Here is a 13,078-nt window from a genome sequence, read left to right on the forward strand (position 1 = left end):
TGTATCTGTTGTATCTGATGTATCTGTTGTATCTGTTGTATTTGTTGTATCTGTTGTATCTGTTGTATCTGCTGTATCTGTTTCTATGTGCTGTATCTGTTGTATCTGCTGTATCTGCTGTATCTGTTGTATCTGCTGTATCTGTTTCTATGTGCTGTATCTGTTGTATCTGCTGTATCTGCTGTATCTGTTGTATGTGCTGTATCTGTTGTATCTGATGTATCTGTTGTATCTGTTGTATTTGTTGTATCTGTTGTATCTGCTGTATCTATTTCTATCTGCTGTATCTGCTGTGTGTGGATGGAAACACTGAAGCACACATACAGTAAGCCATCATTCATCAACAGTAAGCCATGCCACACTGACGTGAACCATGAAGAGAAACACATTCCTGTCTCATATGCTGAGCAAGCACATTTGTATTGAAATGAAAGGGCACCGTCTGACATCCAGCATCCAGCTCTTCATCGATCTTCATGTCAATCATTCACACTCAGAAGACATGAAGCAACAGAAAGGCTCACCTGGAGTTGTGTTTGTGTCTACCTGTAAGTCCTAAACTCACTCCCTTTAAACTCTGGTTTGTTCTCCACCAATTCCTGAGACAAATATCTGCCTTTTTAGCTGCTCAGTGATCCACTCTGTCCACCAGCTGCTTGTTAAAACTGTGTTTCTTGGCAGTTAGGGTTAGAAACATGTTGGAGCTTCACTGGTTAGAATGATGTCGATATGTGCAGAGTTTTGACACATGACGGCTGATTTCACATTCATCTACTGATGTGTACATCACCTCTGTGCTGGTAGAGGCAGGTCTACCAGCAGGATCTGTGACATCACAACTGGTTTGGAAGTGTTGGGACCGTCCACATGGTTCTGACATCAGATCGGCCTGCGTGTAGCTCAACGCTTAAATGCGGCCTCCTTGCACTAACGAAGCCTGGTAAACAAAGGAAAGTGCACCGACCCTAATGTCCAGTAGGTGGTGCCTGCCACAGTCCCCCTAGGTTTGAAAACTCCCACCTCCCATTGTCTATGTGCGCACCTGAACGCATCAGTTCAGTTAAGTAAAGCAGGATCATGTCATGACGTCTAGATTTTACCTGCCTAGGCCGCAGTCTTTCATCTCGCTGGACAAGCCAAAACTGCCGTGTGTTTACCAAACATGCTCCGGATCCAGAAAAGATGCTGTGCAACCAGCCTCTTTCCACACCTGCAGAAGGAGGATTTTTCCTCAGAAAACGCCCGCTTTGCCCGTTTTCTTAATGCCCACGTCGACTACGCTGTCTTAACAGCCAACGCAGGATGCTGCAACCGCCTTTAATCCACGCCGAGGAAGTGAGCTGGATTAAGGAAGACACGACTACAAGTGAGGCTTAATAAGTGTCTGGACAGATACTAGAAGTTAGCGTGTATTGTATGCTTGTAAACTACATTGTTTGTTTGTGAGTTTGTGGACCTCCAAGTCCTTTTTCATTTGCTGTTAGTTTTACGTTGTAAAACATCGTTGTTGCACACACACACACACACACACACACACACACACGCTTGTTTGTTATTTGTGCTTGAGTTTGTCTGAGTTTTAGTTTCATAGTTTCATAGTTTCATAGCTGCTTTAGTTGAGTGATCGATTTTTGTTTATTGAAAGTATTATTGATTTTCTGTGATTATTTTGTGCATATGTTTTGTGATAATTGCTGGTTGTGATGGTCAGTGCTCGGATTCATTTCCTTTAATTGTAAATATTTTACAAATATTTACATTTAAAGTGAACCCTTCTTTTGAGACTATTTTTGGTCTGGTTATTGGTCCCTGATTCCAGGGTGGTGCCCCGTTTTAACGATTTGAAAAATAATTAGATTACTTTTTATTTATTTAATTTTAATAATTGTTATCAATAATTATTAATTTCTAATAACCACATCTGCCCTACCATCAATTCCCAACAGAAGACAATCCTGGTCCAATATTTAGCACAGTGTGATTTGGAAACTTGAACATACAAACTGTGAATGGAGTTTACAGCTAAACTCCATTTGGCAACATTGTTGTTAAACTTTCATGCCAATAAAGCCCCCTTTGAATTGCATTGAAAAAAAAAAATACATCTGTCTACAGCAATCATATAATTCAACATCAAGAATTAAGTTTCCAAAGACGATTGTATAATGAACACATCTTTACTTGGGTTTGAATGGAACCGTTTTTATGGGTCAAAACAACTGACTGTCTCACAACTTTGTCTCTATTTCCATAATCAAACACAGTAGTTCTTTCCAGTAAACTTTATTTTTTACAAATTATTTTGAAATTTGAAAAGAAATAATATGTTTTACATCTTCAAATGTCAGTGCTGTTGAGTTACATGGAAATAATGAAAATAAAGTTAGAGTCCTTCAGAGTTTTCAAACCCCATATGTTCTGTATTCTTCAGCATGTCACTGAGTGTGTTTACATTGTATTTACAGTGATGAATTCTCTAGATAGTAGTTTTGATGGCAGAGTCCGCCATTCCCATTCACTCTGAATTCCAATTTGTTACCAAAGCCTGAGTGGATCACAGGAAACGATGACACTGCCTCCATCTGTTGGCTCTCTGAAGACCTGAGTAAGTGTTCATGTGGCTGCTGTTTGAGGTCACACTCGGTCAAATGTGAACCATGACAGAAATGTTAAGGAGTGCAACTTGAAGTGATGGTGAAAACTATCACCATCTACACACACACACACACACACACACACACACTTGTACTGACCGATCCTGTAGATGAGCACCCTGCTGCCAGCGTGGTCCCGCTGTGGGAGGACAGTGTGGTATGAGGTGTTGAGGAGGCCGAGTACTGAGGAGGGAGACAGACAGGAGCTGATCTCAGGACTCTCCCTCCGCCACCGCTGGTAGTTCAGTAAGAGCTGCACAAGACACATACAGTTGTGTTCAAAATAATATCAGTCCAACATCACTAACCAGATCAATAACTGTTTTTGGTATAAATTACATTTCTACATGGCAAATAATTTACTAGTAGGTGTAGTAGAGTAATAGAAAACCAACAGACCCAACAGCTGTGACATGCATGCTGCTGATTCTGTGTAATTGAATCATTAGTTGAAAGGAGTGTGTTCAAAATAATAGCACTGTGGAGTTCAATTAGTGAGGTCATTCATTCTGTGAAAAAATAGGTGTGAAACAGGTGGCCCTTATTTAAGGACGAAGGCAGCAAATGTTGTACATGCTGGTTACAGTGCATTTCTCTCTGAAAGTCTGAGTAAAATGGGTTGTTCCAGACATTGTTCAGAAGAACAGCATACTTTGATTAAAAAGTTGATTGGAGGGGAAAACATATGAAGAAGTGCAGAAAATGATCTCAAATGCTTTAAAATGGCAACCAAAACCAGAAAGACAAAATGGAAAACTACCATTCGAATGGATTGAAGAAGAGCCAAGACTCAGCCAATGATCAGCTCCAGGGTGATCAAAGAAGGTCTAAAGTTACCTGTGAGTACTGTAACAATTAGAAGACGCCTATGTGAAGCCATGTTATTGGCAAGAAGCCCCCGCAAAGTCCCATTGTTGAAAAAACGACGTGCTGAAGAGGTTACAATTTGTCAGAGAACACAGTGACTGGCCTAAAGAGAAATGGCGCAACATTTTGTGGACTGATGAAAGCAAGATTGTTGTTTTTGGGTCTAGAGGCCGCAGACAGTTTGTCAGACGACCCCCAAACACTGAATTCAAGCCACAGTACACTGTGAAGACAGTGAAGCATGGTGGCGCAAGCATCATGATATGGGGATGTTTCTCATACTATGGTGTCGGGCCTATTTATCGCATACCAGGGATCATGGATCAGTCTGAATACATCAAAATACTTGAAGGTCATGTTGCCTTATGCCGAAGAGGAAATGCCCTTGAAATGTGTGTTTCAACAAGACAACGACCCCAAACACACCAGTAAGCGAGCAGCATCTTGGTTCCAGACCAACAAGATTAACGCTATGGAGTGGCCAGCCCAATCTCCGGATTAATCCAATAGAAAACTTACGGGGTGACATGAAAAATGGTGTTTCTGAAGCAAAACCAAGAAATGCAGAGGAATTGTGGAATGTAGTCAAATCGACCTGGGCTGGAATACCTGTTCAAGGGTGCCAGAAGTTAGTCGACTCCATGCAACACAGATGTGAAGCAGTTCTCAGAAACAGTGGTTATACAACTAAATATTAGTTCAGTGATTCACAGGAAAGCTAAATCTTCAAGCATTTTTCAGTTTATACAGTAAATGTTTGAGTTTGTAAAGAAAAATGCAGACACTGCTATTTTTTGAACAGCCTAATATTCCTTTTTGTAAAGTAATAACAAATCTGATACATTTTTTATCACGTTTTGATTTGGAATATAATGTGCAGTGTGCCCAGTGCATTTGTGTGTATGGAAATAAAAGCTATTATAATGATTTTGAGCTTTTTTAAACACACTGCTATTATTTCTAACACAACTGTACATCGTTCAGGGTGAGTGTGGCTGAAACACCAGAGTGTTAGAGAAGCTTCACACAGACGGTTTGATGACCTTTGACCTGCTGTTATCTGAGACAAACCCTCACAGTAAACACTCCTGCTGCTGGAGATCAAACAGGAAACACAAGGCTGCCTGGATGTTACAGCAGCACATTGTGAGCCAGAGACAGACTGCTGAGCTCAGACCCACTCGGCTGAGCGCCAGCTGCTTCAAATGACAACAAGCAGCTCCACCTTCGTGTTGAGCTCTACATGATGACTAAGCTCAGGAAGAAGTCTGACAGGAGCTGTGTGGCCTTCACTGACAGACTCAACAAAGTTCATCCAACCATGACAACTGAGCCATAATCTACAACTATTCACACAATCTACAACTATTCACACTTCATCTCATCGACTGTCAGAATATCTGTTCTAAACCTCACTGGACCGGGTTCAATGTCCTGAACATCCAACAAAACCTGAAGATCATTTACAACAGACCTCTTCAGCTGGAGGCTCGTGGGCCAGAGACAGTTCTGTTAGTGGGCAAATAGACCATTCATTAGTTCTGTCTGTTGTTCAGCAAAATAATTACTGTGACTTCATTAAAAAGTTTGAGCCCAGCTTGTTGAAAATTAAAAAATATATATTAAAATATTAAAAAGCTGTTTTTTTCTAATGTAAAGTTTCTTTTCAACTATGAAAACTAATAAAGAAAATAAAAAGAGCAATTCTTTAAAATGATGAGCTACATGTCAGACGCAGGGAAAGTAAAATGGCTCTTCACTTCTTTAAACGTGGCTCTTCTAGAAACACTGTCGGCCTGATGTACAACATGTGTTCATTGAAACATGAATGTTTACAGTCGTCACATTAAGAACAAACAAAGAATCTTTTATTTCAATAACTAGAGTTTCACTCAGTAGAACGCATACCTCCGCCAAGGCCCAATGGTCCCCTTTAATTCAATCTAGCCATATTCAATATCACTTGATTCTTTAGAAAGAAAACTGTTTTTCACAGTTTAAACGCAAGACTTAAAGGTAAAAGGTGACCGGATCAACTACTGACCAATCGGGCCGAAAACACAGAGAGAAAAGACCGACTGTTTGGTGTTCTGTGTGTGAACGCAGCCTGTCTGGTTCTGGATCAGGCCGTCACATGCAGAGTAGATGGCAGCTGTATTTGAGTCTGTGTGTAGATCTGTGAGCTGAAGATAAATGAAGAAGCTGAAGATTAAATTAAATGTGACTGGTCTTCTTCATAGCAGCCATCTTTAAAGATCACAGGTGTTCCTAACATTAACTGTGGCTGACAGTGAACCTGCAGGGATGACAGCAGGGATCTGAAACTGAAGCATGGCTCACTGTATTATTGACACCTGTCATATGTCCAGACTTCTCACTAGCAGTGTTTCACATGACATCGAGACATGACTTCTTATTGGAGCCTTCAGGTCCGATTCTCAAACATTCAGAACGTTCTGTGAGAGCACTCTGAACGCAGCCTGAAAACTTCTAACAAGTAGTCCGAGCTGAGTCAGGAGTGACTGAGGACACTTCTGAGACAGAAACCTTTCCCTCAGTGAGGAGGCGGGTCGACCCTGTGGCTAGCTGTGACACATCATTTTCAAAGCTGTGATTGGCTGATCAATAAAGAAGTAAAAATGTACTCTTGGTGATACTGGGCAGAGAATGTAGTCTGTATTCAGACATGGTGTCATCAGTGTTATCTGATGTGATGAACTCTGTAATGTGTTGGACAACACAGACCTGCCTGTGTAGCAGCCATGCTGACATGTACATATATATATATATATATATATATATATATATATATATATATATATATATATATATATATATATACATTTTTGTGTGAGTGTGTGTGTACACATATATATAAATATAGGCTACATATATATGACAGTTGTAAAATATGTCAGGAGTAGTGATCACCTTAATTTCTGCTGTTCTATCGTCGCATCGTGTCACAGACGTCACCCCAGACGTTCTCCTTGCTGATCTAAACTCAAGTGTTTCATGAACTCACTCGTGGTCCACAGAACAGTTCTGGAGCTTCACAGTAGAACAGCACTGCAGGATTCTGCTCAACAACTGAAGTAGGTGCCGTTCTGACAGGGGGACGTATTTCCACTGGCCTTAGGAGAAGCAACTCATATCTAGATTCTGGACGTTTATTTCCGATGTGTTCAGAGGCTGAAGGAACAATGACTGGATATGAACCCATGACACTCAGAACCACCTCCCTTTGATTTGTATCAGTTTACAGGCGTGTTGGCTCAGACATCCTCCTGTCAGTCATCACTGAACATGCCTACATCCAGGTTTTTGTTGTGCAGCTCATTGTGGCAGCTGCTTCATCATTTTATATAGTTAGTGCATCATATAACATGTGTGTCAGATGTTCATCTGGATAAGAACCAGTAACTACAGCCTCTAAATACATGTAGTGGACTCACAACTATTACACTGGCCTGAACGAACGTGCTTCAAAGTTGTACTTGAGTAGCCTCCAGTGGGCTCGAGTAAATGTACTTCTGTCTGTCCTGACTGTCTGAGCTCCTCTGGGACTGAAGTGTCCCGCTGAGCTCTGCAGGACGCTGTGTGGTACCTTCAGAGAGAGATCCACGTCCGAGTCTCTGGCCCGCAGGAACTTGATGAGAAAGCCGTCGGAGAAGGTCCGGACCACGGACAGCTCGCCGGTCTGCAGGGTTCTCCGCCTCAGGCTGTTCACACACGGCCCGAGCTGCTCACACTCGTCCGGGACTTCACTGAGCTCAGGCCCGCTCATGTCGAGCCCAAGTCCGGTTACATGTCACTGCCAGCGGGCTGCTGCTGCGGGGGAGGTCCAACTGGAAGGACTGTGTGTGTGTGTGTGTGTGTGTGTGTGTGTGTGTGTGTGTGTGTGTGTGTGTGTGTGTCTGAGAGAGAGAGAGAGAGAGAGAGAGAGAGAGAGAGAGAGAGAGAGAGCTCTGAGAAAAACAGCAGTGTTGTGGCTGTGTCTACACTGTAATAGATTACTGTGTAATATTCCTTCCTCAAAGCGTCGCCACCACCATGTGTAACAGTCTCACAGGTTTGTGGAGAATGAACAAGTTGTTCTGAACTCTGTTCTACAGCAGCTCCCCCTGCTGCTGCTGACCAGCAGCTCCCCCTGCTGGCCAGCAGCAGCGCTGCAGACACAGAGCCTCAACATCCTCAGTGTGCCTGAGAGCGGGAGCTTGATTCATCTCAGTTAAACAAAGAGAGCGGACTGATTGAAACTGGAGTGTTTGTAGGACAGATAAATGTTTTTTTGAGTTCTCAATATGATTTTAATCACAAATTGTACATTAAGAATAGCTACATTTTTTTGACCAGTGTTGGGCCTCTTGTAGTCAGGATGGAGTCAAAGTAATCAGAGTAGTAGTAGTGTGAGAAAGTAGGAGTAGTGAGTAACTTAAAGGAGCACTCTGTAGTTTTGTTGAAGAAATGTTAATGAGCAGAGATAGATCCTCATTGGCTGATTTTTTTTCATGTCTGAATAAACTGAACCTTAAAGGAGTTTTACTTTGATATATGTGGCAGACCCTGCCACCTCTCTAGCTTCAAACAGTGTTCTGGGACCTTATTTGTGTGAAGTGAATGAACAGCTTGTTCATTCACTTATGAAAACAGTTTGTGTTATTACCTCATTAATATTGTAAATATTAAGAATTAAGAAGAGAAAGCCAGCGCACTGAGGATGATGATGTCAGGTGAACGTGATGATGTCACCTCTGATCAAATAACAACATTCACTGTCTGTATTTAAGTGTGACCACTTACATTCATATTATATTCTATTATAATGATTTTATTTATTAGTCTTCACTTGTTGTCTCTTATTATATTATGATCTTGCAAATGAATGAGATAAAAAGTAAATATAAAGATTTATTTGTGCTCATTAGGAGATAATGCTGTCATGTTTCATTGTTTCGTTCTTAAATACAAAGTGTGTTCACTTCAACATTATATGTGTGGTGGGAACATTAGATCAGTCGTTTCCACCTGAAATAAAACTAGTTTGTCTTTTGTTTTCTGTCTGTGTGCATTATTTTGTCTCTTTTCTGTTTTTGTCTCTCTTCATCAGAAAACACCAGCGAGCAGGACCATTTACAAATTTGAATATTTACATTAGGACAGAAAACAGAAGCAGTTTTGAAGCCTGACATACTGTATTACAAAACATATTATAAGACTTATTGTTATCAACACAACAGACACAGCAGCTGCTCTCTGTCAGCTCAGTTCTCTGATGACATCACAGCACGCCGCTCTGTGTGTCGTCATAGAAAAGTGATGTTTTCCTGTGGCAGAATAAAAACTAAAGATAACATTTGTTCCCTCAGGGAGCCCCTGCTGATTGATTCCTGCCTGTATGGGTGAAATATAGAGTAAGATGTGATTAAAAACACTTAAGCATAAACTTTGACTTCACCGGATCTTTAAATGTAGTTCTTAATCTGAAGCAGCATATCACCAGCTCAGCTCAACCAGCTTCAGCAGCCTGAGAGTGAAGACATGTGGACGACAGACTGGGACTGAACATCAGCCACAAGCCTCTGAGAGCAATGGAGGTCAGTGTGAAGAAGATACATTTTGTCCAGGTGAAGGAAGCTGTGAACAACTGCTGGTGAGTAAGGAGAAATTGTAGATTCAGTGTTTAGGCATTCTGTGAGGAAAGTTAGTTGAAATATTTAATCTTGTCTAGATACTATTTGTGTCAATTGTTGTGAAACTGAGTAGCTATCTGTGAGTTTCTGCCAAGTCAGGTGTGTTGAATAGGCTTGATTGCAGGGCGGAGCTAAGCCTGCATGAGGGAAATCTAGCACATATGGGCTAGTCACTACAGCGTCAGGACATCCGAACGAAGACTTAGGGAGTCTCTCTGCGGGAGTCTATCGAGGAAGTCCAAAGAACTCACTGTCCACCACATGACCCGCTCCCAATCCCAGTCAGGACATCAAACTGGAGAAGATTTCACCGGAGACCCATTGCTCGAGGGTGTAACCCAGCCAATCTCTGTTACCCAGCATTCTCCACCGGTACTGAACTTGAAGTACTAGGGGGGCTATGGAATTGCCAGTCTGCAGTCAAGAAGGCGGACACCATTTCAGCCTATGCCTCCCTGCGGACTCTCCACTTCCTGGCCCTTATGGAGACCTGGATCACTCCAGAAAACACTTCCACTCCAGCTGCCCTCTCAACTGCCTACTCATTCTCACACTCCCCGAGACAAACAGGTCGAGGAGGAGGAACTGGACTCCTCATCTCACCCATGTGGTCCTACCAGGTCCTTACCCTCGACCACCTACCCAGAGCTGCATTTGAATTCCACGCTGTCTCTGTCACCCTTCCTTTCAAGCTCAACATTGTGGTGATCTATCGCCCTCCTGGTCCTCTCTGCGACTTCTTTGATGAGATGGACACCTTCCTAAGATGCTCCCCCGACGATGGCACACCACTTGTCGTCCTGGGTGACTTCAACATCCCCCCAGAGAAGCTGCGCTCATCTGAATTCATCAGCTTCTTCTCCACATTTGACCTCACACTCTCCCCCTCTCCACCTACCCACCGGGCCGGGAATCCACTTGACCTTCTCTTCACAAGGTCCTGTAGTACCTCGGCACTCTCTGTTACCCCGCTCACTGTGTCCGACCACCACTTTGTCACTTTCTCTCTCCCCTTGAAGTCCACAACTTTCCTCGCCGCTACACCTCACACGGTCACCACCCGCCGCAACCTAAAATCCCTCTTTCCCTCCACTCTCTCCTCAACTGTTTTATCCTCACTACCATCCCCAGAACAATTCTCTCTAATGTCCACCGAGGAAGCCTCCTCCACTCTGTTATCCTCCCTCTCCTCCTCTTTAAACGCTTTCTGTCCCCTCCCCCCCCTCCCTGGCTGTCTGAATCGTTGCGAACCAACAGATCGGTGTTACGAGCAGCAGAGAGAAAATGGAAAAAATCACATCATCCTGATGACCTTCTGATGCTCACTACCACCACCTCCTCTCTGACTTCACATCAACTGTTTCAGCAGCCAAATCTGCCTTCTACCTGTCAAAGATCAACTCCTCTGCCTCCAACCCCAGGAAACTATTCTCCATGTTCTCTTCCCTCCTCCTTACCCCTCCTACCCCTCCCCCTCCCTCACTGCTGATGACTTTGCAACTTACTTTACCAAGAAAGTAAAAGACATCAGCTCCTCATTTACTCCAATGCCCTTCCAGAAAGCACCTCCCCCAACCCTCACCTATGACAGCCTTACCTGCTTCAGCCCTCACTCCTCTGAAGATGTTCACACACTAGTGACGTCTAACCGTGCCACCACCTGTTCCCTCGACCCGATTCCCTCCTCTCTTCTCCAAGACATCTCACACGACATCTTGCCTTTCCTTACCACCCTGATCAACTCCTCCCTCACTTCAGGCCATATTCCAACTCCTTTCAAGACGACTACAGTAAAGCCACTCCTAAAGAAACCCACCCTAGACTCGGCTGACATCCGCAACTACAGACCTGTATCTCTTCTTTCATTCCTCTCTTAAACCCTGGAACGTGCCGTCTACAACCAACTGTCCTCCTACCTTTAACAAAACGACCTCCTTGACCCTAATCAGTCAGGCTTCAGGACTGCTCACTCCACTGAGACGGCCCTCCTCACAGTGACTGAGTCCCTCCGTGCCGCTAGAGCCTCGTCCCACTCGTCAGTCCTCATTCTCCCCAACTTATCCTCTGACACATTCAACCACCAAATCCTCCTCTCCACTCGGGCCAAACTTGGCATCGCTGACTCTGCTCTAACCTGGTTCACATCCAGGACCACTTCTGTTTTCACTATACACTAGATCACTAGGCTCTGCAATCACATCACATGGATTCTTTTACTACTCTTATGCTGACGACACCCAACTGTTCCTCTCCTTTCCCCCATCCTCCTCCAATACCCATGTTGCCATGCGCATCTCGGAATGTCTGGCAGACATCTCCACTTGGACAACTGCGCATCATCTCAAGCTCAACCTTAGTAAAACTGAACTCCTCTTCATCTCGGGGAAAGACTGCCCTCACATGGACCTGTCAGTCACTGTCAAGGATGTCATGGTATCGCCTTCATTGACTGAGGAACCTGGGCGTAATCCTCGACGACAGACTATCCTGCACCCCCAACATCACCACAGTGGCCTGATCCTACAGATTTGCCCTCTACAACATCCGCAGGATCTGGTCTTTCCTCACAAAGGACCAGCGCAACTCCTGGTCCAAACGCTGGTCATCTCCCACCTCGACTACTGCAACTCGCTCTTGGCTTGACTCCCAGCCTCTGCGACTAAACCGTTGCAATGTATCCAGAATGCTGCAGCGCATCTCGTTTTCAATCTACCCAAATTCTCCCATGTGACCCCCCTCCTCCGTGACCTCCACTGGCTTCCTGTTGTGGCCCGCATCCGATTCAAGACCATGGTGCTGGCCTTCAAGGCGGTCAACGGAACTGCACCCATCTACTTCCAAACTCTGGTCAGACTACATGCCCCAACGCAAGCACTTCGCTCCACTACATCAGCTGGCCGGCTGGTACCGCCATCACTAAGAGCAAACAAAGGCCGCTCAGCGAAGTCGCGACTCTTCTCTGCTCTGGCGCCCCAGTTGTGGAACGAACTCCCGACCAACGTCAGGACAGCAGAGTCACTCGCCATCTTCCGCAAAAGACTCTAGACTCACTTGTTCAGACTTCACCTCGACCCTGCATAGCATGACTCACCCAGAGGTGACTATGGAGACAAACCAACACTGTTCTGGTGACTGTTATTCAGTTTGTGTCCAGTCTGAATAAAGTGTGTTTATTATGAGTTAACGAGGTGATTCAGCTCATCTTAGTTCAGTCAGAGAGAAACTTGAATTCAGACATGTACAGTTGTAGTCTTCTGTAGAGTAAAGAAAACAGAATTGAGAGTATTCCTTTCTTGACATTTTGTGAGTTTATTTTCATTCATTAAACTGAAAGCCAAGAGAGCTTGTAAAACAAAGTGAGGTCACTGCTGACATAAATGCTATCTCCCAGCTGAAACTACAGGAGCTGTCAGACTATCACCTCTTGAGCTACAGACTGGTGTTAAGAGACAGGATGGGCCGGGGCTAGCTGGTTAGCATGCTAACTTCAATAGACATCTCTGTAACACAGAACAGAGACATCTCTGACAGAACGTCAACACTGTTGTTTCTCTGTTCATAATTTTAGTTCATTTTTTGAATATTTAAACTAAAACACAATTTCTAACAAATTGCTCCTTTATAGTTAAAAACATTTAGATTTGACTCAGATACTATGAATGATTGTTATGTACTCGTCACCTCGTCATCTGAAGCTTTTTCTGCCTTAAGTTGAACCGTGACGACCTTTAGCACAATGACTGGTTCTAATTCTAATTCTAGAGAGAAAGTTTTAATTCTGCTGATTAGAAGCTCAAATCCAAAAATACAGGATGAGCATGTTTTTTCTAAATCCTGAAAGCACTGAATCTGCTCAGTGTGTTA

The 13,078-nt window shown here is 43.6% G+C and overlaps 1 protein-coding gene and 1 pseudogene across 7 annotated transcripts in view; one reads left to right on the forward strand and one right to left on the reverse strand.

The window, feature by feature from the left end:
• The window catches only part of asph (aspartate beta-hydroxylase), an 88,049-nt gene extending 80,652 nt beyond the window's left edge, over nt 1-7,397 (reverse strand). For 5 of the 7 annotated variants that reach the window (XM_073490843.1, XM_073490841.1, XM_073490838.1 and 2 more), the window contains exons 1-2: nt 7,129-7,394; nt 2,754-2,907 (exon numbers count right to left, since the gene is read on the reverse strand). In XM_073490843.1, the coding sequence (XP_073346944.1) occupies nt 2,754-2,907; nt 7,129-7,308 (334 nt within the window). In that variant the 5' untranslated portion in view covers nt 7,309-7,394. Of the gene's footprint in view, nt 1-2,753; nt 2,908-7,128 lie in introns of all 7 variants that reach the window. The other 2 variants (XM_073490842.1, XM_073490839.1) reach the window with 2 other exon arrangements.
• A 177-nt stretch (nt 7,398-7,574) lies between these two features.
• Nucleotides 7,575-12,295, forward strand: LOC141016429 (uncharacterized; annotated as a pseudogene).
• Nucleotides 12,296-13,078: the final 783 nt, after the last annotated feature.

The sequence above is a fragment of the Pagrus major genome, chromosome 21, assembly GCF_040436345.1.
Source record: "Pagrus major chromosome 21, Pma_NU_1.0".
Lineage (NCBI taxonomy): Eukaryota > Metazoa > Chordata > Actinopteri > Spariformes > Sparidae > Pagrus > Pagrus major.